The sequence below is a fragment of the Stenella coeruleoalba genome (assembly GCF_951394435.1).
Source record: "Stenella coeruleoalba genome assembly, chromosome: 14".
Lineage (NCBI taxonomy): Eukaryota > Metazoa > Chordata > Mammalia > Artiodactyla > Delphinidae > Stenella > Stenella coeruleoalba.
The window spans coordinates 77,965,192-77,990,785 of NC_137160.1; the positions used below are offsets into that span (position 1 = coordinate 77,965,192).

The 25,594-nt window shown below is 49.2% G+C and overlaps 1 protein-coding gene across 2 annotated transcripts in view; it reads right to left on the minus strand.

Moving 5' to 3' along the window:
* Positions 1-831: 831 nt before the first annotated feature.
* The window catches only part of NOS1 (nitric oxide synthase 1), a gene marked incomplete at its 5' end in the record, with an annotated part of 86,102 nt that continues 61,339 nt past the window's right edge, over positions 832-25,594 (minus strand). For both annotated transcript variants that reach the window (XM_079942495.1, XM_079942494.1), the window contains 11 exons: positions 832-1,014; positions 2,791-2,985; positions 4,411-4,559; positions 5,871-5,992; positions 7,442-7,529; positions 8,408-8,618; positions 11,045-11,214; positions 12,476-12,669; positions 19,216-19,294; positions 19,515-19,653; positions 22,286-22,460. In XM_079942495.1, the coding sequence (XP_079798621.1) occupies positions 892-1,014; positions 2,791-2,985; positions 4,411-4,559; positions 5,871-5,992; positions 7,442-7,529; positions 8,408-8,618; positions 11,045-11,214; positions 12,476-12,669; positions 19,216-19,294; positions 19,515-19,653; positions 22,286-22,460 (1,645 nt within the window). In that variant the 3' untranslated portion in view covers positions 832-891. The remainder of the gene's footprint in view (positions 1,015-2,790; positions 2,986-4,410; positions 4,560-5,870; positions 5,993-7,441; positions 7,530-8,407; positions 8,619-11,044; positions 11,215-12,475; positions 12,670-19,215; positions 19,295-19,514; positions 19,654-22,285; positions 22,461-25,594) is intronic.

Sequence of the window (25,594 nt, forward strand, 5' to 3'; positions counted from 1 at the left end):
GCTCTGGGCTTTGTCTCTTTCACTTCCTCGTCAGCCCCAGTGCCTTGGACAGGACCTGGCTCATCTTGAGTGAATGAATGAATGAATGAACAGATGAATGAACGCTTGCTCACCCACACAACAAACCAGGACGAGATGTGATCTTCGAGGCAATAATGTCAGCCTGCTGGACACCAAAGTATGTTTCCGAGACCGCTGTGTTGTCGTAAGGGGAAAAAAAATGGGGATGCTTAAGGAATGGAGTGTGTGTGCCCTAGGCTACTGAAAACGAAGCAGCTGAATTCCCACCTAATTTAAGGGGCACACGGTGGTGGTTTCGAGGTGCTCTGTGGCAGAGAATGGGGGGAGTGAGATCACAATCAAGGGTGACATGTCACAGCATTAATGTAAGGTTAAAATAGTGAGACTCAGTTCCAGTTTTGTGGTACCTCAGACCATTTCCAGCAATTTCTAGAGGACAAGTGGAATTGTCAAATTAATAGCAATCGGAATTTGTGTCAGTGAGAATGCTAGCGGCGCTCTGTGGGTGAGGGAGGTGGTGTAAATGCTAGGAAGAGTGACTAGGAATACAAATGTTGCGGTGGTGAGAGCCATCACTCAACTGGGGGCACCCCGGCGGAAGTTAACGTCCAAAGCTGGGGTCCCCACACTTGAGGGGAACTCAGAATCCCCTCCAGGGGTCATAAAAACACAAACCATTCGGTGCCCTGACCCCAGAGCTTCAGATTCATCAGGGCTGGGGCGGCCTGGGAATCTGCATTTCTAACACGTTCCCAGGAAGTGCTTATGCTGCTGGTCTGGGGACCCCACTGTGGGAAAGCCATGGTCAATGAAATCAGACATCCCTGCTTGTCAGGGCTCTGCCCACCCCGCCCATGGGGTGGAGACAGCTTACTCATCAGTGCCCTTTTTGCTCTCCTCAATGAAGGCAATGGATTCAGATCTAAGGCGGTTGGTCACTTCATATGTGCGCAGGGTGACCCCGAAAATATCCTCATGGTACCGGTTGTCATCCTAGGGGACAGAAACAACCAGGAAACAGACCTCAAATGCCAGCCAAGGGCACGGAGAAGGGCAGACACGTTGATACCCTGGAATGGAATATTCCTAGAGAAGACGGTTCCTTAAGAAACGAGGTGTAGGGAGTTCCCTGGTGGTCCAGTGGTTAGGGCTCGGTGTTTAACTGCCGTAGCCCTGGGTTCAATCCCTGGCTGGGGGACTAAGAGATCCTGCAAGCCCTGCGGCACGGCCAGAAAAAGAAAGAAAGAAAGAAAAAAGAAACGAGGTGTAACGCAGGGCCCCCAGAGACCCCTTTGGTCTCCAAGACTCTGTTTCAGCAAGACCCTCTGCCTTCTAGGGCGCAGGGCCTCTAAGCCCAGTTGGCAAAGAACCCTTTTGTTCCCATCCAGAACCATGCTGCTGCTTTGTGGATTCTCAGGATAGAAGAGCTGAGGGGGTCCAGTGGAAACTTCTCCATTTCCCCCTTTCCTCCCTCCTCCTTGTTCCTGCAAGTTCAGATCTGGGCATGGCTGGGTTTAGTGTAAACATCACAGCCTGTAGAGACCAGCAGAGATGGGAGAAAAGACAAAGTGCCCACTTAGCACTCAGGGAATACCACGGTTGGCAAAGTGGAGACTTCTCTGAACAGAGGAGTTCTTCTGACGGCGAGCATCTTAGCTCAGCCTTTCCCAGAAACAGACAAACAAAAAAGACAACTCAAGAAACAGCACGAGTGAGGATGAACTTGTGGCATCCGGGAGTTTCTGGAGCCATTGGAGCTCCTGAGGCAGGACTGAGGGATGGGCATTAAGACTATCCCAGAGGGCAGTGTCGCTGAGCATTAAACAAGGGGAGAAGGCACCTCCCTGCTGAGGAGAGGCAGTGGCTGGGGAACACGCATGCAGAAGAGTTAAGTTCTGGCATCCTTGGTCCCAAAGGTTTTGAAGAAAGTTGCCCATCTGTAGAGTGGATTCATTTTAAGTTGGGGTGGTTTTCAACCTCATTCTGTAGAGTTTTGCAGAATCTATGAAAGCGTCTCTCAAGACTCATACCAAAGAGACAGAGTGGTGAGGGCTCTGCAGCTCTCCTTGGAGCTCTGGCGTTTCTACCAGAAAGTTGTTGTTGTTGTTTTTAACCTAGTAGGGTTTATTGTCAGAATTAGAGCAAGGGCTTCTTCTGCAAACATGTTTGATTGCTGCTCATTTAGGGAAGCAGGGAGAAGAACGGGATCACCCCTGGAGCTCTGCGGAGGCCTGGGACTCAGTTTATTCTATTTGGGGCAGTTGGCCACAGTTAGGACTTTGCTTACTGGGCTGCTACTAGCCTTTGTGCAAATTAGGAAAAGGCAACCCTCCTCCCAAGGTGCACTGCTTGGGAAGCCAAGCATGGGGTTGCTTTCATCCCCCACTTGCCCACCTTGGACAAACCTTTTTGTGCAGTGCCCAACCTGCACAACTGCACAGAGCAGTGCTGCAGTTTGTTTCTGGGGACGGGAAAAGTTGGGTTAGGATGGTTTCCATCTAGCTACCCAGTGGTCCACCCACTTGTTATTTTCACACATCATAGCTCCCTACCATATTTAATACACACACCTGCATGTCCCACCATCCTTCCTTCTCTCTCAACTATGGTTTGGGACCACCTGTATCCTCTACCCCCAGTCATAAATGGGAAAATGGGAGCAGGAATGTCATCATGGGTCCCCTAGTCATTGAGACAGGAAGGGTGAGGAAGAGGAGACAGGAAGCTGGATGCCAGAAAAGGAATCCCAGGAGCTGGCCCATCACTCACCCTCAGCCTGCTGATGAACATGCCGGCGTCCTCCACCGAGAGCTTCCCCTGCTGGGTCATGATGCGCTGCATGGCTTTGAGGACATCAGCCGCCATGGTGACGTCCCCACAGACGTAAATGTGGCCCCCTTGCTCCTTCAGGGCTCGGTACACGGGTTCTGCCAGCTGCTCCTGTAGGATGTCCTGCACGTACTTCTGCAGGGAGAAGGGGGACCAGTGAGAAGGAGCTGGGCTGCAGGACAATCCTGTGTAGCTCCCTCCCTGGCTCCACTACCCCAGGAGCCGAGTCAGACACAGGGGCTCATGTGCAGGTCTATGTTTTGTGCAGTGACGCAGGGCACTGGGAAGAGTGAAGCAGGAGAGGAGGGAAAGCCGATCTGAGGGTGTGACGAGCTGCTCCCCACTCTGGAGCTCACCTCTGCTGAGAACCCTCTTTGGAATCATGCAGCACGCCCCCCAGAGCCATCCCCTGGAGGGGCGTAGAGGGGGGCATCGTCTCCCCGCTCCTCTCTTCGATGGCCTGTGGTCACCCAGGGGGTGTTAACTCCCGTACACTTCTAGGTGCGGGACTGGTACTGCAGGCGTCCTATGCCGGGGTGCCAGAGAAGCCCCAGGACAGACAGCAAGAAATGGGGGTCAGGAAGGGGCTGTCAGGTTACACCTGGGCCAAGCCAGCTGCTGCAGGAATTGCTGGAATAACAGGGGGGCTAAGAGAATGTCAGGTGGACACAAGGAGTGTACAATGCAGCCTCCAGGGAATTTGGTTTGTCCAGGAAGCTTCCCCCCCGGCGAGCCCGACATTCAGCTGGTACGTTCAACAGCTGTACCTGCTACCGAAACGCTGATGAACTTCCATGCCAGAGGTCACGTAGCTGCTGCCCAGACCCTCTGAGTGCCCCCCTCCCTGCTATCCTGGCTCCTTTCCTGGGACACCCCTGGGGGTCCAGTTGAGAACCCCAAGATCCAGCAGGGGCATGCCCCAGTCCTGCAGCTGTGCCCATTCTGACTTGGAGTGCCTCTCATGGGCTGTTTAATTTTTTTTTTTTTTTTGGCTGCTCTACATGCCTTGTGGGATCTTAGTTCCCCGACCAGGGATTGAACCTGGGCCCTCGGCAATGGGAGTGAGGAGTCCTAACCACTGAACCGCCAGGGAATTCCCTGTTTAATTTTTAAAATCCTTTCTATTGTGATAAAACACGCATAACATAAAACAGATGCGTGTTTTCCAGCGTATAATACAGCGCAGGGGCACCAAGCACATCCACGGTGCCGTGCAACCATCCCCTCTACCTGGTTCCAGCACCTTTTCATCACCCCCAGAAGGAACCCCGTACCCTCCGCATCCCCCCTTCCCACAGCCCCTGGCAACCACGTCTCAGCTCTTCTGTCTCTATGGAGTTGGCTGTTGTGGCTATTTCATGGAAGTGGCATCATAGAACGTGGGCTGTTCAATATTTTAAGTCAAATGTTTAGGCTCCAGGCTTCCTGAAGTTCAGAGCAATGTCACGGAGGGGAATGCAGAAAGGGTGAGGGGTTTCTGGGAACGGGATTTGCATGGGTGGACGAGCGTGTGTGTGTGCTGGGCTGGGGTGGGGGGGCCGTGAACAGGCTGGGGGTTACCTTTGGTTTGTCTGGCTCCCGGGAGTAGGCTGTGTACAGTTCTCTGAAGACCCCCTTGCTCTTGGCCTGTAGGGTCTCCTCCCTGTAGATGTGGTCTATCTTGGACTGCCGGCACCCGAAGACCAGGACCATGGGGCAGGGACTCATTCCTGGGGACCGGGAAGACCTCCTGTCACCGACAGCTCTGATGCCTGATTTCGGGGGTGGCTGGTGGTGCCAGGGGTGCTCAGAACCTTAGCACGTGCTACAGGGGTAGAGATGCCCGGACCCTGGGGCAGGCGGTATAGGTACCCGCATACACACACACGCACATGCGCACACGCTGAGGGAAGTAGGTGAAGTGTGTTCAGACTTCAGCAGACCTCTCTTATCTGGGTCTCAGTCTTTCCTCTGGGAAAGCCCCCACCACTGGGTACTGCTAAACCCCCAAACTCTGAAACTAGACTGCCTGGATTCAGATTCCAGCTTCTGTATGACGCTGAGGAACCTACATAACGTCTATGTCTCCGTGTCCCCAAGTACAAAATGGAAATAATAATAGCGTCTAACTTCATAGGGTTATTGTAAGAAGAAAATGTAAAACATTAGACCTGTGCCTGGTACATAGTGAATACAGTTGTCCCTCGGTATCCTAGGGCATCAGTTCCAGGACCCGCCCTGGATACCAAAATCCACTGATGCTCGAGTCCTCTATAGTTGGCCCCCTGTATCCGCGATTCTGCTGTATCCAAGGTTCCACATCCGCGGATTCTCAACCAGCCTCAGATGGTGTAGTACTATACATATGTATTTAATGAAAAAAGCTTGCATATAAGTGGACCATGCAGTTCAAACCCATGTCGTTCAAGGGTCAACTGTACTTTGTAAATGTTAGCTATTCCACTAGAATGACAGTTCCACCGGAGCAAGTTTTTTTTTTTTTTTTTAAGTTGTTTCTCTGTCTTGTTCATTGCTGCGCCTCTAGTGCCTACAATAGTGTTTGGCATTCATGAGATGCTCAGTAAATCCCTGTTAAATGCATGTCAGAAATGTGGGTTTCTTCCTCTCTCTCCTCCCAAAGCTGATCTGTTATGTTTCTCACACAGCAAACCCTGCTCCTGAATGACAGTCTTTGGAACCATCCCGTGAACACACAGCCGTTGGATAAGGCTTAACGCTTACCCCTTCTAGGGCTGCTTACATTTTAAGATGGGGGTCTTATCTTAACAGTCCAAGAAATGTCTTCTGGGTATGGAATTCGGGCCTTGGAACAAGCTGTGTGGACGATTTGTTTGGACAGGTCCTTTGAATTACACTGTAAACTTCACCCATGGGTCTGGTCACTACTATGCTCCCCCTCCGTCCCCGGGTAGTGACACAAAGCAGAGAAAACATCACCACGCCTCCGGGATGCTGGGACACAGGCGGGCCTCCCCAGGTCCAGGGGGTAGAAACCATGTGCCTGCTAGACCATGACTCACCTTTGTGCTGGATATCGAATTGCCGTTGCTGCCAGAAGCTTCGGAAAGGGGCAATGCCTGTGCCCGGGCCGACCAGGATACAGGGCACTTGGGGATTTCGGGGCAGGTGGAAGCTGGGCGCTCTGGACAAGGAAGAGAGAGTCAGAAGCCTTGCTGAGCTCAAATCTGATCAAGAACTATTGGGTCTTAGGTAAACCAGATGGCCGTCTTGGGTAGAACTACAACGGGGCTTAAAGCTCTTCAGCTGGGGTCAGGCGGCCCTTATCAGGGTGGGAGATCCCATTAATCTGGGTCCTCAGGGTCTGGCTATCACTCCATTTCCCAACTATCCCCATTGCTGAGCTCAGCCACAGAGGGTGTGGGGTTGATTTAACCCAGAGTCTCCCCGCCTCAGCACTCCTGACAGTGGGGGCAGCATACCTCTTGGGGATGAGGGCTGTCCTGTGCATTGCAGGATGCTGAGTAGTACCCAGGCCTCTATCTATTAGATGCCAGGAGCACCCTCCAGCTGTGACAACCAAAAATCTCCCCAGACATTGCCAAGGGCCCCTGGGGGGCAAAATCACCCCAGGTTGAGAACCACTGAATTAACCGTCCATGAGATCTTCCCAAATCAGGGAGTTGCAAACTTCAATGTACAAAAGAATCATGTGGGGACGTTCAAAGAGGGTCTGTGGTCACCCAGATCACCCAGATGTGCCCAGGTAGATTCCTGGGCAATGCGGTAAGTCTAGGCTCAGGACTCGGCATTTTTGAAGCACCCCACGGGATTCTGATGCTGATGGTACGTGGACCATATCATGACCATTCTACCCTTAACAGCTGAGAAAAATGGCTGGCCGAGCCCACCGTTTAGGTAGGGAAGTTATCAGTTGATAAAGAAGGTAACTACAGTGGGCCTAAGCTCAGACATATCCCTTATTTTTTTATTTTTATGTTTTTAAAGCTATATTATTTTATTTGATTGACTGATTGAGGTAGGAACACTTAACACATATTGACCAGGGGATTTTTACACAAACTAACACCTCTGGCCGTAATACGTCTCCGATTAAAAATGTGTTTAACGTGAAACCTATCCTCTTAACACACTTTAAAGAGCACAATACGGTATTGTTAGCTATGGGCAGAAATATCCTTTAAAACTGAGTTTGGAAGGGGAAGATGGTTGACAGGGAAGAGAATTAAATCTTCCTGGTCTCTAAGAAACTGGGAACACATGGGGTGGCCAGCAGACTGTGGATAGAAGTTTCACTAGTCTGCAAATTCCACGAAGGCTGAAACTGCATTTTGCCTGGTCGTCTACTGTAGCCCCATCTAGCACAGGACATGCACTTGATAAATATCTGATGCACTGACCTGAACTTGACTAGAGGACTTGCTTAGCTTCTGCTATGTTGCTCTGCCCCCACGATCCTGTTTCCTTAACAGCTTGGAGCGATGCTGAACGTTGATCTCAGTCCCATCGGACTCAGCCATCTCTCTAGAACCCTTCAGGCTGGTCCACCCGCCCCATCTCAGGACATGAGGATGCAGATCTGGGATGCTGCTTCTTTTCATGCGCCACTCACCCTCTCACGAAACAGGGTACCACTTCGTCAGCCTGGATCCGGTTGAGCCAGGAGGAGCACACGCCGTGGTGAATTGGTCCTTCTCCATCTAACAGGATAACCGAGGTGATCTGGCTGATTTACTGTCCCTCATGCTCCCCCCCGGCCCCGGCTTCCCCCCATCCTCCAGTGCAGAGGGCTCACAGCCCCGACACCAAGTTTCTGCCTTGGAGTTCCCCGTGTAGATCCCTTCCTCTGACGGGGAAGAGGAAATGGTGAAGCTGGGGTGGGCTCATGGCCGTGAAACTGGTGGTTAGGGGTGGCTTGTATTCCAATCGTGCCCACTGAAAGGGCCTTGATCGATGTGCTCTCGGTGGCCTGTCAGGACCGCGGTCTCAGAGCTCTTTCAGGCACCATGCATTTTTTGTTTGTTTCTTTGTTTGTGTGTTTTTTTGGCCACACTGCACAGCTTGCAGGATCTTAGTTCCCCAATCAGGTATTGAACCCGGGCCCCAGCAGTGAGAGCACCAAGTCCTAGCCACTGGACGGCCTGGGAATACCCAGGCACCGTGCATTTTAATTGCTATAACCAAGGAGGAAAACACGGGTGCAGAGGTCAGGTTATCCGGCTGACCTACAGCCAGCTGGACATCAGGCAGCAGAGGGCTCCCCCCTCGGAGGGAAGGGGTGGTGGTGGCTTGTTCTAGCTGCTGCGTTGGGGGTATGAGGGGAGGAAGGGAGTAGAAGGAGGTCTCAGGCTTTTGGAGAGCCTCCAGATGCACATCTCATTTCCTCCCTAATTCTGCACAGAGCTGGCTCTGCCTAAGGGGACGCTTTGCTGCTCTACTTCTTTTCCAAGTTTCCTGGTCTTGGGGGGTGGGTCACCTCCCCAGGATTTGGGACGTGGCAGAAGCTTAGGCAGGTGTGCAGACGCCCCTGGAGGGGGGGAAACGCAGACCCGGGGGCTCTCCCAGCGCCTCTGCCCACCTCGGGTGCGGTAGGAGACAACGGCCACGGTGAGGTGCACCTCGTCGGGGTACATGTCCGGGGAGGAGCTGATGGAATAGTAGCGAGGTTGCAGCAGCGACAGCTGGGTCAGGAGCAGGGTGGCGGGCATCTGGATGGATGGGAACTCCTCCAGCACCTCCACGATGTTCGGGTTCCTGCCCCATTTCCATTCCTCGTACTCCTGCAAACCCTGCACCAAGGAGAGGGGCAGAAAAGAACTCGCAGCCAGACCCTGGAGCAAACTTCCAAGGAACGCTTGAGGAGGTCCAGGGAAGAAGGCAAATTAACAAATAATAACAGTTAACTCGTGCCTAGGAATTTCTCTGGGCCAGGTTTTCATTTTTGCAAGGACCTTATAAATCTGATTGTTATCCCTATTTTATTGATGAGGAAACTGAGGGATATAGAGGTCCAATGGCTACAAGGTGGTGGCAGACTTCAGCCCGAAAACCAGATCTGGCTCACCACCTGCTCGTGCGGCCGGTGAGCTAAGAGTTGTTTTTACATGTTTAAATGGTTGGGGGTACGAGGGGGGCATCAAAACAACAATACTATTTCATGACCCGAGGCTATGACATGAAATTCAAATTTTGGTGTCCACAAATAAAGTTTGATTGGAACCCAGCCACGCCCGCTCATTTAAGGATTGTCTATGCTGTCGTGCTACAATGGCAGAGTTGAATGGTTGCAACAGAGACACATAGAGCATGAGTCTAAAATATTTACTACCTGGCCTTCTACAGAAAAAGTTTGCCGACCCCTGTTCTAGGCAGTCTGGCTCCAGAATCTGTGGTCCTAATATTAGACTCTCCTGCCATTTGCGAAGGTCAAGAGAAATGCCCTGTGGAGGGAGTCATGACTTGCAGGCGTGTGATTTGTGGGTCTGCAAGGCTGGAGGTGTATCCTCGGAGCGTATGGGTCACACTCAAGATGGTAAAAGACAGCCCCGAAGGAACAGGTTGGGGTGTGGAGGACCATGTTCAGGGGCATGTTGACAGCAAAGCCCAGGTGTTACTAGGGAGCACAGGAACTCTCTGGGGCTCTGGAGTTATTTTTCCTACATCTTAGAAGCTGCCCTTAGCTTATAGGAGACTCAGATTTTAAGGAGGGGTAAAGCCTATTACCAGTGCATTGTATAACCAAGCTTTTCCCCATGTTCCTAAAACCCATCCTTGCTCTACTGATAGGGTATGGCATTCTGGAGAACGTGCTTTCCAGACCCCCAGCCTCATTGACTTCCAGCTGCTGGGGCTCAATTGACCAAAAGCCCCAGCAGCTGCTCACTGAAACTGACATCCCCTGAAAACTGACACGGATCTGATCCTACACGCTTCCACTCAAACTTTCTGCCCTCTCCTTCACTTGGGGTCAGGCTTGTTTTGAGGTCTGATGGTTCTCTCAGTCTTATCTGACTCTGTTTCCATTTTCTCTCACTCAGGTGTTTCCCCTAATAAAAATATCCCCGCTCTTTTAATGGAGTTTGCGCTTTTTGGAAGAAGGGGATTAACACACACAGCTACATCAAATTTTACTCTAAATAATCCTGTGCAAAGAGCGCAAGCTCTGTTCCCTCTTCAGATTATCCCCCTTCCGTTACTTAACATTTTAAATCAAAGTTATGTGTGTACAGAGTTTAAAAAGTTAAATAACTCTTCAAAACTTACGATTAAAGATAATGCTCTCCAACTCCCTAGAGGTAACCACGTACAGTTCTTTTAAGTGTTTTTTTCTGGTGCTTATTTTCATATTTCTAAGTAAGATGCACTCCCTGAATTAAAAACAGCACTTCCTGTGCCACCATTTGATGCCCTCTCCTGCACAGCAGAAGAAAGCGAAACCATCATTTTCTGGTGGCTTGCTTACTGGGGAGGAGCCCCACTGGGAGAAATCTGAGTGGTCCTCCCAGCTAGGATTTTTTTTTTTCTTTGCGGTACGCGGGTCTCTCACTGTTGTGGCCTCTCCCGTTGCGGAGCACAGGCTCCGGACGTGCAGGCTCAGCGGCCATGGCTCACGGGCCCAGCTGCTCCGCGGCATGTGGGATCCTCCCGGACCGGGGCACGAACTCGTGTACCCTGCATCGGCAGGCGGACTCTCAACCACTGCACCACCAGGGAAGCCCCCCAGCTAGGATTTTTTTTGCAGCTTTGTGTCTAAGCGAGGGCGGTAGAAGCTGTGCTTTTGGGTTTACCTTACCATCAGAGGCCTCTTCTATCTTGAAGTCATACCTATAGCTCTTCAGCACTGAAAAAGCTGATTTTTAAAACGGGGCACTGGGGGATTCTCTCAAGTTCTTTTTCTTCTAAGCATGGGCTCTGATGGAACTAATGGAGGCTTAAGGGTTCCAAAGGCAGGAGGAAAAAGAGTTAGAACAGCAATTTCGACTGTAGCCAGAGAACTCTGAGATTCAACGGGGTCGCTCTCTCGTTCTGTTAGATCTTAGTTAGAAGGAAGGGAGATGGGCAAGATTAGCCAAAATGGACTAGCCAGTGTGGTGACCTGCAAACTAGACTATGGCAGCCCTCGCTCAAGACTGCCATCTGCTGGACAACTGTTGCAATAACTACAATTCTCCAACGAGGAGGAGGTAAGGTTGTATGTATGTGGCCAGGGACCCACCTTGCTGAGGACCAGCAGACGCTGCTTCTCTTTCTCACTGGTGGCCAGAGAGGCAAACTGCTGCAGCTGCAGTGGCGTTGGAGGCGTGGTGATATCCAAGTAGTACTTGAAGGCCTGGAAGATGGTGCAGGGTGGGAGGCGATGCTCATCGGTCCAGTTACTGATAACCCCTGTGGAGGCACAGAGAAGGTGAGAGACGGGTCGGGGAGGAGAGTCTGGGCTCCGAGGGCTTAGGTCCAAGTTAGGGAGGCCAGACCTGTTTCTGGGACTGAGGATGGGGTCTGGAGAGCCGGACTGCCCCAGAGCCAAGTAACCCCTCGGTTGTCCACCTCCCATGTCCCTCATCTATACCCAGGGTCCTGGGGACCCTGTGATCACCTCCTGTATGCAAGGAGCTTGTCCAAAATCAATCGATATTATTAACTCATTTAATCCTCATCACAATCCTATGTGGTGGGTGCTATTATTATCTCCATTTTGCAGTTGAGAAAAATGGAAGCACAGAAAGGTTAAGGAATTTGCCCAAGGTCACACAGCACAAATGCAGAAAGTCAGACAGTATTGCTCCAGACCATGTTTTAACTACTATGCAATACTGCTTCTATTTACTTTACTCCAGTACAGCCCCTACACACAAGCCTCTACTTCAAGATAAAAAGTACTGTTCCAACATGGAGAAAGAACTGTCTGGGTTGGATTTATTAAGAGAAGGTATGTCTCTCTAAAGTGGTACCTTCCTAAGGGATTTTCAATAAGGCTTTGGCTACAAACTGTTTTCACATTCTGCCCTGACTTTGTGTCCTAGCTCCCTGGCAGAGGGGATGTGTCACTGTAGCCCGGGCTACCATGTATGGTCACTGCAGTTCCTTGTACCTGAGTTCTGAGCTCACCTGCGGCTACTGAGATGAAGCACGGAGACCCATTTACCTTGGAAAGTTATTTAATAGGAATGTCAAGGATGGTCCCTGAAACAGGTTGGGACTTGATCTAATTTGGTCAGAAATATGGTTCAATCCCAACGGACCACTGAGCTTTATAGGGTGCCTTTGGATCCTAAGAGGAGGCATGGGCGGGCTCCAGTTGCTCTTTACTTGGTGGCAGTGAGGCAGGGGTGATGAAGGAAGTTAGACGAGTAGCCTCTGCTAAGATCAGTGTCTAGCTGATGAAGGAAGGTAGAAGCCCCTTTGGCTTGAAGATGAACCATCAGCGTCCTGGCTTCATGGACATTCATTTGCTTAGCCAGTTGGGCCAAGGTTATTTAACCATGAGAAAGGAGGAGTCTTCAGTCTCGTAAGCTGGGGGTGACAGAGACCCACTCTCCTACCTGGAATGGTGATTGAGAAGACAAGTCTCCTCTTCCCCAGATACCCACTGCCTTTGGGACTCCCTGGAGAAGGGAAGCACCCTTGGGTGTAGCCCAGCCATAGTTACCCAAAGCCGTGTTTCGCTCCTCTAGCAGCTCCACCTTCACCAGCTGGTTGACCGGGGGTGCGTCCTCCAGCCGCTCGATCAGGGCATTCACGAGGTCCTCGTGGTTGCCGGGGAAGACGCCCAGGTGGTCCCCAGGCTGGTACTGCAGCTCCTGATTCCCGTTGGTGTGGAGACGCACGAAGATGGTTGATCGGCTGCAGGGTAGAGCAGGGGAACAGTGGGATGAGGGCCACCAGCTTCTGCCCACCTCCTCGGCTCCTTTGTCTGTCCTTGCGGCTGCAACTCCCCTCCTTCCATTCTCTTTGGGGCTCAGGCCAATCAGACTCCTGGCCCCATCACTGCACGCCGCGGCTTTCAGCAAGGTCACCCACGGGCTCCTCGTGGCAAATCCGAGTGCCAGCTCCCAGCGCTCACTGTGGTCATATCCGACCAGCACTGGACGCAGCTGCCCACTTCCTCCTCCTCAATACCCTTCTCTTGAGCATCCCAGGCTCTCCTGATCTTCTCTCTGGCTGCTCCTCTTCAGTCTCCTTTGCCAGTTCCTCCTCATCTCCCCTAACTGGAGCACCCCAGGGTTCAGTTCCCAGACATCTTTGCTTTCCTGGCTCCCTGCCCCTGCTTTTCTTTCCTCCATAGCACTTACCATCAACTGACCTCCAGCAGAGGTTACTCCTTTACATGCTTTGTGGTCTGTCCCCCCTGCCTGCCCCCTGGCCCCCAGGACAATGTAAACTCTAGAGGGCAAGGAATTTGTTTTTTTCCCCCACTGTTCTATTCTGGTACCTAGGACAGTGCATGGCACATAGTAGGTGTTCAAAAAACATTTGTTGTTTGTAGGAACCTCAGACCCTCAGGATTAACCAGCTACTGGAATAGGCTCTGTTCTCTGTACCAATCAGAGTTCTGCCAGGAACCACTAGCCCATTGGAGCCACAGGCAATGATGTCCCCATTCTGTGAAATTCCATCTCTCCCAGAAATCCCAAGCTCCACCCGCTTTTGCAACCAGGGTCCTCATCTTGTCATGGAAAAGGGAAAAGAACTTGGCCTTAAACTCAGGTTCTCGTTGTGCACAAATCCCATGGTATTATAAAATTTACGGAACTAAGGAGAAAACCCAGAGAGAAACTCGTTGATGCCTGCCAGGTCATGCCGTTTCTTTTGATTTTGGGATTTCAAGTGCAGGAGCTCTGTGCTAAGAATGAATTCTCAGACTAGGATTATTCTGGTCCTCTTTAAAGTTTTAGTACAGATATACCACATTTTTATACCTGAAAACTCTGGGATGGATGACCGCGCTTTGGTAAATCAAATCGTTTTTGTATTCTTTGAGTTACATTCGCATTTTCAGATCCTCTGTTTTCTTCCTTGCCAACTGGTTTTTGGTTGACAGAGACACTTGATATTCAACGTGAAGTTTCTACATTCTCCGCGGTATGTAAATCAGCACTTGAATAGACCAATGGGACTCGCTATTTAAAGGAGTTTTTGGCACAGCCAAGGGCCCTTTTGTGCTGCAAATAGCCGCCATTATTAAAAATAGTTGTGCTGGCATATTTTGCATGGCACCCCTGTCCTTAGTATGGGGGGGGGAACTTGGTAACTGAAATTGTGAATGATGGTGGTGGGGTGTGGGGTACCACTCTCCTTCCCCGGGGAAGATTTTGTTCTCTCTGGGGCACTGATCTTACCCATTAAATGCGCTTGCGCGACTGATTCTGTTCTGAGCTCATACCAATTTTTTGGTTCCTGGAGAGCAAGGCATCCATCATCACGCCCTGCCAGCTCCAGGAAGGGGATCGGCAGAGGCTGACAACCAGCAGAGGGCGCTGTGGGGTTGCTAATTTGGGAGCCTCCGGCGCCTACCAGGGGAAGCCTTTGAAAGGCCCACAGATCAGTTCCTACTTTCTCCCAGATCATCATGATTTCTTTCAGAAGTATATCTGCCTCTGTTCCTTTGGCCAGTACAAAATAGCAATGCGGAGGACCCGAACTCGCTGAGCTGGCTCACACGCACAGCCATTTCCCCGAAGTCCTCTTGACCGTGGCCGAAGGTGGTCTGGAGGATAAGAGGCAGGGATGGGAATGGAGCTGGCAGGTGGGCCACAAGGTGGGCCCCGGCTCTGCTGGGAATTTGGCCACGGACACTTTGCAAGCCGCTGACCAAGGCATGGCATGTGGAGAGTCCCGGCAGTGAATGGCTGCATGGCCCTAGGACCATGTGGTGGGCAGCGGGCTGGTCCTTGAAGCTTTGCAGGAAGCTGATCCCCCAGTGGGTAGCAGTAGCCTGGAGACTAATTGTCCTACATCTCAGTTCTGCTGTGGGTTTCTAAGTATAGGATTTTCTAAGCCTTAAAAAAAAAAAAAAAAAGCTTGGGACACATACGGGCCATTGAAAAGTTTTAGGGGAGGGAAAAAGGGCAACATTGGGAAGGCAGAGCCATTTGAGCCCTTTCCCCCAGAGTATCCCCTGCCTGTGATGTATCTATATTCACCTCCAGGAGCATAACACACACATACACACACACACACACTTGGCAATGGTTCAATGACAGGTTCGCAGATGAAAGAACAGTCTGCTAACGTCCAGCATTAAACGGAAAAAAAAAATTAGCTCATGTTCATTCTTCAAGGAAAAGAGTAAACAGTGTCTGTTGTGAGCAGTTTGAGTGAATAAGGTTCATACCTTCAACAAATCTGTATTGAGTGTCAGGCACTGTTCTAGGCACTGGTGAGAGAGGGATGGATAAAGATAACAAAGGGTCTGATTCTCGTTGAGAGGTAACTTAAAAAGATCTCAGATGGGGCTGGGGATGAGGATGGGTGGAGGCTGATGGGTGGGGGCAGTGGGCTAAGTGCCTGGCAGATAAGTATGGCCAAGGAGGCCTCTCTGGTGATTTGACATTTAAGCAGAGATCTGAAGAATGAGAAGGAACGGACATGCAAAGATCTGGGGGAAGAGTGTTCCCGAAAGGGGAAGCAGCGTGTGCAAAGGCCCTGAGGTTGGGAAAAGTGTGGCACATTTGAGGAAGGGAAAGAAGCCTGGAGTGTTTGGAAGAGGGGTCAACACAGGGGTGGGTGGTACAGAGGAGATCAGAGAGCTAGGCAGAGGCCAGATCATGAGGGTCTTGTCATGACCTGTCATGGCAAAGGAGTTTGAAGGTTTCCTAAGTCCAGTGGGAAGCTATTGGAGGATGTGAAGCTGTGGATGGACAGGCTTCCGTTTACATTCTTGAAAGATCAGTCTGCCTGCTATTTGGAAAATGGATCTTTGAGAGAAATGTCAAGAAACAGGGAGACAAGTTAGGTATCTATGGCAGGCACTCAGATCACAGACGATCGTGGCCTTGCTTTAAGGTGGTGGGTGCAGATCTGAGATGTAGCTGAAACACAAGACCCACAGGACCAGCTGAGAGTTGGATGGATGGTGGGAGGGAAAGCGAGGCGGCAGGGAGGATGCTTAAGTCTTGGGCTTAAGCCAGATGTTGATGTCTTCTGTTGAGATGGTGAAGGCTGGAGAGAAGCAATTTTATCAGAGGGTAGCTGGGAATTAAGAGTTCTCCCATCAAGAACTCTCCGTTATAATGTCCCATCTTTCTCTGAGATACCCCAGCTCTCAGGGCCCCTTCAGCATCTTTGCTCCTATTCTCTCTTCCTAAATGTCCCCCCTCTATTCACTAGCCTATCTAAAGCCTACCAGGTGTTTCCCCTCCTCCTTCTGACTTCTAGGACCTATGATCCACACCCCACCCATTAGTGCTCCATTATACTCTTTTCTGTATTGTTTGCTAATTGCCGTGTGTAGAAGACTTATTTCCTGGCCAGGCAGTAACTGCAGTCACTTTTCTCTTTAGAGTTGCAAGGATCACCTTCAAAAGGTGGCTTATTTCCTCTTAAGCACTTTGCTTGCAATTCAGGGTCTCTTGTTGGGGGTGGGAGTGGTGGGTGTGTGATACATGATATCTTGCTATGGTCTCCCGGCTCAAACAGCTCGACTTTGGCCTTGGGCAGGGGAAAACAGGAGAGTCATGCTTTTTTGCTCAGTTATTCTTAAAAACAAAAACAAAAACAAAACAACAACCGTATAAAGCTGGAAATGGTAGTAAGCCTGAAAATAGGCAGTGCTATGGAGTGCGCTTTTAAAGAGTTAAACGCCTAGACACCATTTGGTCCTTTTTGAGCTAATCCGTAACTGATGTTAATACTGTCTTCTGGTTCTTAACCTTGTTGAAATATCTTCTTGTAAGTCACTCAGAGTTAACTGTCCTTTCCAGAGGTGGATTGGGGGTTATTCTGGGACTTCAGTCCAACTCAGCATCAAAACATTTGCAAATTACCTTGCTTTTTATGTACTGTGGTTTGGGGAGTAATTTTTGTGATCTAGGCTTTCACGGTTTGTCACTGAAAGAAATTCCCAGTAGATTCTTAGTCCCTTCTCTTCCAATGCTACTGAAGTTGTACTTTTCCACAGGATGGAAATGGGGAGTACGATGCATATTTCAAATGAGTCCCTTTCTGTATCAGAGATCACTATGCTCTGAATATTGCATTTAACTAATTATTCAAATGGATTAATTTCCCAATCCATTTCTTTAGTGTTTGAGGATCTGGGAGAGAACACGAGAGCCCTGGGGCTCCATCCTGTTGACCACTTTATCAAAAGTTTTACGTCCAGGCACAGAGAAACAGACTTGTGGTTGCCAAGGGGAAGGGGGGTGGGGGAGGGATGGAGTGGGAGGTGGGGTTTGGCAGATGTAAGCTTTTATATATAGAATGGATAAACAATAAGGTCCTACTGTATAGCACAGGGAATTATATTCGATATCCTATGATAAACCACAATGGAAAAGAATATTAAAAAAAAGAATGTATGTATATGTATAACTGAATCACTTTGCTGTACAGCAGAAATTAACACCACAGTGTAAATCAACTATACTTCAATTTTAAAAAAAGGTTTTAAGTCTACGTAGAAAGCACACATACTAAATTTGCAGGTGTATGAAGCTGGGACGGGTAAGGAGTAGTAACGGGAATGAGGGATGCGCTAGTTGCTTTGTGTGTGTTGCTTCTAATACTCACAGCAGCCTTGTGATGCTGGTGAGGCCATAGGTATAGCCATTTGGCATTTTGACCTTGGAGTCAGAGAACTGAGCCTGTGTGGCCTTGAAAGGTCACTTGCATTTTCTCATTGTCATTTTTCATATTTAAAACGTGGATGATACTAGTACTTACTTCTGGGCTGGTCAGAACTCTGGGAGATCCTGCACAGAGAGGACTCAAAACAGTGCTTGGAACACAGAAAGTACTAGATAAACACTGGCAATCTTTATAGCCATCGATCTCAGTTTAGGTAAGGAGACAGGGGTTCAGAAGACCCAGGGGACTTGCCCAAGGTCACACAGCTGACATGTGGCAGCACTGGGGTCAGAACCCACGGCTGTCCAGCTGGAGAGCCCTCCCTTTGTACTGTGCCAGGTAAAGAATCAAGATCTCAAAAGATCTTCATGGGCCCAAACTGCAAAGTGAAAAGGATTCCATTCAACAGGGATCAATGCAAAGACTTTCTTCACTGCCAAAAAATTTACTTATACAAGTAGAGGGATGCAGAGACCTGGCCTGATCATTCTGAAAAGACTTCAAGTCCACGAGCAGCAAGGACGTAAGCTTAATGGGAGAGCAGCATGGCTGTTAGGACAACACCTGCAATCCTGGGCGGCATTAGAGCATCCTATCCAGATCGGGGATGGTAATAATAGCCTTAGTGCACTTGGTAGTGATCACAGGACCTCCACTGTACTGTGACCAGGGCTGGGAATGACATTTCCAGCAGGACAGAGTGTGTCCTTTTTTTTTTTTTTTTTTTTTGCGGTACGTGGGCCTCTCACTGTTGTGGCCTCTCCCGTTGCGGAGCACAGGCTCTGGACGCGCAGGCTCAGCGGCCGTGGCTCACGGCCCAGCCACTCCGCGGCATGTGGGATCTTCCCGGACCGGGGCACGAACCCGCGTCCCCTGCATCGGCAGGCGGACTCTCAGCCACTGTGCCACCAGGGAAGCCCCAGAGTGTGTCTTTTTACTAAAGCAAAAGGTTTGGGAAACCAGGTCTCAGGAAGAACAGTTGGAAGGAATGAGGACCAGGGAGAGATTGGTCACTGTCCTTGGCTATTGGCAGCTCTCTCATTTGGAAGAACTGACTCTGTTTTGGGTGTCACTGGGGAGTGCAATTTAGGATCAAAATGAAGTGCTAGGAACATTTGCTTTGGTTATAAGGAATAGGAAGATAATTTCTAACAATCAGGACCTCAAAACACAGACGGGGCTGTTTTACAGGTTAATAAACCTCCCGTCATCCCAGAGGAATTTAAACAGAGACTGAGCAGGCATTTCTCAGGACAGCAGAGAAGAATTACCCACAGGGAGATGTCGGCACTAAGTGATTTCTGACTAAGATGCACATTACAATGAACACTAGTAGTCTGAAAAGGGCGTGGTCTCTATTAAAAAGTCCTCAAAAAACCTTTCTCTTTCCCCTTTCCACAAGGATCGTCACCATTTACTTTTTTCATCCCTGCAGGTTGGAGCTTGGCAAAGGGAAAGCAGGAAACCAAGATGCTGGTGGCAAGGGGGTCTCGAGGACCCTTAGAATGGTAATAGGAAGCCAGTCCTCGGAGTCCTCCTTCCTTGTTGTGGGTGGCATCTGGGGCACAGGTGGGGAACCCCAAGGGGCCAAGGTGTTCCTACCTGGATTTAGGACTCTGAAGGTTTTGACGGCTGAGGAGTCGAGCGGCTGAGACCCGCTTTTTGTGGACACTGGATAGACCTGGGGGGAGAAGAACAACGGTCTTCCTGTGATGGAGTTAAACAGCTGTCTGTAAAAGGTCTCCAGCTTCTCCTGACCCTCTCTTCACCGGGAGGACTGAACTAAGGGAGACCAAAGCAGTGAAGCCCACCTTCGCTAAGGACCTTTCGGACGTGAGAACTCCTGTCCTCCTTTCCCCCCGCTGTCAGGAACGTCTCCCCAGGTGCGTGGTGGGAGGTACCTTGTGTGAGTTCTGGAGCTTCGGCCACGTAGGTGAGGCGGAACTTGTTCCTCTTCCAACTGCGGTCATTGCTGATGAGGGAGTTGTTTGCCTTCTCAATGTTGACGTCATCTCCCACGCAGAACACATCACAGGCTGCCTGTGGCACACACGGGGCTTTCAGTGACCTCTTTCAGCCAGCAGCGTGCCTCCCAACAGCTCCAAGTCATAGCATGTATCCATCCATCCATCCGTCCACCCATCAACCCATCCACCGACTCATCCACCCACCCTCCTCCTCCCTCCATTCCTTCCTTCCTTCCGTTCATCCTCCTATCCATCCATCCCTCCACCCATTCACCCATCCACCCACCCATCAACCCATCCACCCACTCATCTACCCACCCTCCCTCCCTCCCTCCATTCCTCCCTTCCATCCATTCATCCACCTATCCATCCATCCATCCATCCTCCTTTCCTCCCTTCCTTCCTTTCTCCCTTCCTCCTTTCCTTCCCTCCCTCCTTCCATCCATCCATCCATCCTTCTATTCATCCACCCATCCATCCATTCCTCCATCCATCTACCCATCCTCCCTCCATCCTCTCTTCCTCCCTTCCTTCCCTCCATCCATCCATCCTTCTCTCCATCCATTTATCCACTTGTCAACCAATCCACCCTTTTTGAGTGCCTTTGATGGGCTGGACATACCACATTTACTATTGACTTTGGGACCTAACCTCTATTTAATATGTAACTCTCTTATGTCATTTATTTCTAAAACCAACTTTTGCAGAGGCTTAACATTAAACAAGAAAGTAAAAACCTTAGAAATTTCCTATCTTCCTCTAAAGATTTAAAAACTATAGTGAAGGCAGAATATATTACATGTTTGGATACCTGCGTATAAAATTTTTCTCTTTTTTTGCCAAGTTCATAAGTTCCCCAACTTTACTGATTCTAAGAATTACTGTCCAGAATTCAGATTTTTGGAGGTTAAAAACCATGGATAATTCCAAAGGTTTTCAAAGGTAGGTTTTTTTAATACCATTGTTGGGCCTCATGTTGATTTTAAAATAATCCAAATGTCCATTTGCTGATGAGTGGAGAAATAAAATACGGTATATCTATAAAATGGAATATTATTTTGGCTGTAAAAAGGAATGAAGTCCTGATATATGCTATAATGTGGATGTACCAGGAAAGCATTAAGCTAAGTGAAAGAAGTCAGTTATAACAGACCACGTGTTATGATTCCATTCATATCAAGTGTCCAGAATAGGCAATTTCATAGAGACACAAAGTAGATTTAGTGGTTGGTAGGGCTGGGAGCTGGCTGGGAGCATGAGGGATGCGATAGCTTAAAGGGTATGATAGCTTATAACAGGCCCTGCTTCTGGGATGCCCAATGTCGCCCGATTGAAGTCAAGAACAACACAATTATCTCCAGGTATAAACAGAGCCAAGTAATCTTGGTTCTCTTTGCCTAGGAAGAAATGCTGGCACAAGTTTATCAACACAGCCTCCTCACTCACATATCCTTATAGCTCAGGGGCCTCAGTTTCCCCTTTTGCTCCTTTGTGAGGATGAAAAGTGTCAACTGACTGACAGAAGGTTGCACAGTCCCCTTTCTTCTGGGGCTGCTGAAAACAAGACATTCCAGGGCCAAAGAAGGAGCAGGTAAAGGTGGGTCCACATTCATTGCTTTTTTGTTTTCCCCAGGATGGCCAATTGCACCACGCCCCACAGGCACATGGAGACCATTGCTCGTTTATTCTCGACCTCATATCTAGAATAACGCTCTCCAATAGGATGTCCTATCGTGATGGAAACATTCTAATTGTCTCATATGGTAACCACTAGCCACTAGTGGCTGTTGAGCACATGAAATGTGGCCTGTGCAGCCGAGGAGTGGAATTTTAAATTCTACTTAATGTACATCCAGTTGTATATATGTTATTTACAAGGTTGTACAATCACCACCACTATCCAGTTTCAGAACATTTCCCTCAACCCAGAAGAAACCCTGTACCCGTTAGCAGCCACACCCATTCTCCACTCCCGCCACCAAACCCCTGGCAACCACGAATCTACTTTCTGTCTCTATGGACTTGCCTATGCTGGACATTTCATGTAAATGGAATCATACAGTAAGTGTCCCTTGTGTCTGGGGTCTTTCACTCAGCGCGTGTTTTCAAGGTTCATCCTTGTAGCGTGCATCAGCACTCCATTCCTTGTTATGTCCAAATAATATTCCATTGTACGGACACACAACATTTAATGTATCCATTCATCATATTGAATGTTACTTAGTTTACACTGAAATTTAAATGATCACTTGTTGCTAGTGGCTACCGTATGGGTCATTGAAGGTCTAGCGCAAGAGGAATAAGATTGTCGAAGCAGACAAACGGGTGAGATCCGAGATCCAGCCCGAGGCATGGCCCCCTGGTTTGGTTAACCAACACTATGTTTTTTTTGTTTACTTGTCTACCAAATGTGAGTGAGGGATGGATTCCTCCCAGCCCTGAAATTCCAAGACTCTATAATTTTTTATAGACCAACTCTTTACCCTTAATGCAGGAGGTTGGATTCTGGTTGGAAATTGTGTATCTTAGGGCCACCCAAACTCATCTGAATTGTTTGAAGCTGTCTCCTGGTTGGATACGTGAGGGAAGTACCAAGGATTTTCTCAAGTTTCTTCTATCTCTGATGGTTTAGGTACTCTGTCCTTGGGGGTCACTGGGGACATGATTTCTCCCCCTGGGTCTCTGAGATCTGGGTAGATGGTTACCTTGAAGACCTTCTTGGCCCAGGTCCTGAAAGCCTCTTCCTGCCCACAGAGCTCATCCCCCTCCCTCATCTTCAGGATCCTCTCCCCACCCAGCTCTTCCAGGAGGGTGTCCACGGCGTGTCCAAAGGCGCAGAAGTGAGGGTACGCCCGCGAGCCAAGGCCAAACACGGAGAACCTGCCAAAAAGACAACAGAAGTTCCAGGCTAGGGGACTAGGGCGGTGTTGTGGGGGGGTGTCTGGGGTTATGGACTGTTATGTCCCCCCAAATTCATATGTTGAAGCACTCTCTCTCAATGTGACTATATTTGCAGATGGGGCCTTCAAGGAGGTAACTGAGGTCAAATGAGGTCATAAGGGTGGGGCCCTAATCCAATAGGACTGGTGTCCTTTAAGAAGAGGGAGAGGCACCAGAGAGCTCTCTCTTTTTCTCTCCCCCCACCACACGCTCACAGAGGAAAGGCCATGTGAGGACACAGCAAGAAGGTGGCTGTCTGCAAGCCAGGAAGAGATGGCTCACCAGAAACCAATCCTACTGGTACCTTGATCTTGGACTTTTAGCCTCCAGAACTGTGAGAAAATAAATTTCTACTGTTGAAGTCCCCCAGTGCATGGTATTTTGTTATGGCTGCCCAAGCAGACAAAGACCGCTGGTATCTCCAGAAGGATGGTGTTTAGCCCGTGATGGTCAGACTACCCCAAGCCCATCTGGGGAAGGCCGTCTTTAAGCCTGGGAGCCCCCAGCCCTGCTCTCCCTTCCTTCTGGTCTCTGTTAGGTATTACTGTCCTCAGGAGAAAAGTCCCAGTTGGTCCTAAGGAGGATGAGTTGGGGACAGTGGTGACCCAGAACAATTGGCTGTTTCTTGTGTGTCCACTTCTAAGCTGGACTAATTGGGGAAATGAGTCTACATTAGAGGAAGACTTGACTCTACTCATGATCCAATCAGGTTAGTTTTAAGTACAAAGAGAATGAAAACCGTAGCATAGCAGTTCTAGGGGACCTGTGTTAACGGGGAGATCAGGACTTGTCATTAACTCATCCAGTGTTGGTGTGTAAACAGGTTCTTCTAAAAGGGATTGAAAGGTTTATAAACGTGCTGGCTCCACCCCTTGCAATATCTGTGACATCGATTTGCTTCACAAAATCTCTTTGCATAGATACCACCAAGAAAGTGTCGGTGTTTGAATCAATGGGCGTCAAGTTAATGAGATTTTTCTGAAGTCTGGGCAGTGGGGGGCTGTGTCCCAGGTGGCCCCTCAGTCCTGCAGAGACTTGATGTCACATTTCCAGGACTTGGTCCTGGCTGTGGGTCTTGACCTCACTGGGACTGGATGGACAGGTTTATAAGTGGGATACGAACAACACCCCAACCTGCTTCTTTCCCATGTTGGAGGGTTCCGTGGTGACTGCCAGTTCAGACAAGCCTACTCCTTACAGGGTCTGGCTCTGCTCTCGAATCTCTTTTTTAGAATGATGGAGCCAGGGTGGTGAAAGATTGCGATGGAGGATGAGGGAAGGAGGTGGGGCAAGTTGGGAAGGGACCCTCTGTTATTGGAGAATGAATTTGAGTTGGGGTCCAGGAGTCTCAGAAGTGAAGTGAAGGTTAACATAGGTTAATATCTACTCCTTTTAAATCTACATTTATGCTTTTCATCTCATTCTCCTCTCCTCTCCTGCCCTTATTTCCCCGGGGTTCCAGAGCCTTTCCAAGGGAAGGATGTGGGATTAGGTAGCATGTTTCCCCAGCAGTCCTTCACCCACAATCCTCCTTTAGCTGGATTCCTCACCTTTTCCCCGCAGGGCAGTGGCCTGACAGGTGGAAGGAGCAGGTGGCCAGGAGAGGACTGGTTAAAGGATGCAGGAAGCAGCACTTCTGCCTCCCAGCCATCCCTTAGCCTAACACAGATTTGGAAACTCTTCGCGCTAGTCATGCCTTGCTAGTCAACCATGCAACTATTGGTTGTTCCCCGAACCTCCAATAGTTACTACGTTCGAGACATCCGCCATACTTGACTACCACCCATACTATTATTTACTTAGCAGTGCTGTTTACTTTGCTTTTAATTTGTACTCACTGGCTATTCAAACCCACTGGTGTTCACTAAGAGTTGGTCTGGGTGATTCATTCATTAACAAGCTTCCTGATGCACCTGAAGGCCTGTGTCACAGCCACTTCCTAGGTTCACATTTCATCACAGTCTTCATCTTATGGTTTCAAAATTCCTATTTTAAGCTTCCAAAACAGAAGTTGGCAAACTTATTATACATGGGGCCAGACAGTAAATATTTTCAGGCTTGTAGGACAAGAAGGAAAATCAAAGCTATTACGTAGATACCCATATGACAAAAAAGAATATATTCCTGCATGATTCTGGACAAAATTAAAAATACAATAATAATAGTTGCTGGGTACAATTTTTTAGTTATATATGTCTACTAATGAGAAGAATGGAATTCTTTTTTGGGGGGATAGCATTTTGCTTAATTGGGGTTCAAAGGTAATGTTTTCTATCATCAAATAAATTGTAATTGTTCTTCTGTAAAAACCAGTCTGAGCTCATGGTCTGTACAAAAGTATACAGTGGCCAGGCTGAATTTGGCCCATGGGCTGTAGTTTGCCCACCCCAGCTCTATGCCATGGTAGATTTAGTAAGGGAAAAATAGGTCTGACCGTCAAACCATGGATGTTTCAACGTCGAGCTAAAGAAAATGAACTGATGTCAAAACCCATCAGTTCAAGGGTGAACCAAGGGTGAACCCTAATGTAAACTATGGGCCCTGGGTGACAATGGTGTGTCAGTGTAGCTTCATCAGTTGTGCAAATGCACCACCGTGGTGGGGTATGCTGATGGTAGATGGTAGAGGAGGCTGTGTGTGTGTGGGTGGGGGTGGGGTGAGGTGCGGGGGGGCAGGGAGTATATGGGAAATCTGTGCCTTCTCCTCAGTTTTGCTGTGAAGCTAAAACTACTTTAAATAAATAAAGTTTATTAACAAGCGTACTGATGGGCACTTTCCTGGTGGTCCAGTGGTTAGGACTCAGCACTTTCACCGCCATGGCCCCGGGTTCGATCCCTGGTCAGGGAGCTAAGATCCCGAAAGCCGCGTGACTCAGCCCCCCCCCACCAAAAAAAAGGGTACCGATGAAAACAATACTTGAATATCTAGGAACCCTGTGATCTCTATCGTCTGCTAAGCACTGTCCTGAGCCGGTGTGGAGAAGGTTCAGTTGGTGAAGGTCTAAGAGATTCGTGGCCGGGCCTGAACAACACTGCTTACATCAAGCCTCATCTTAACCAATGTCTGTCAAACCA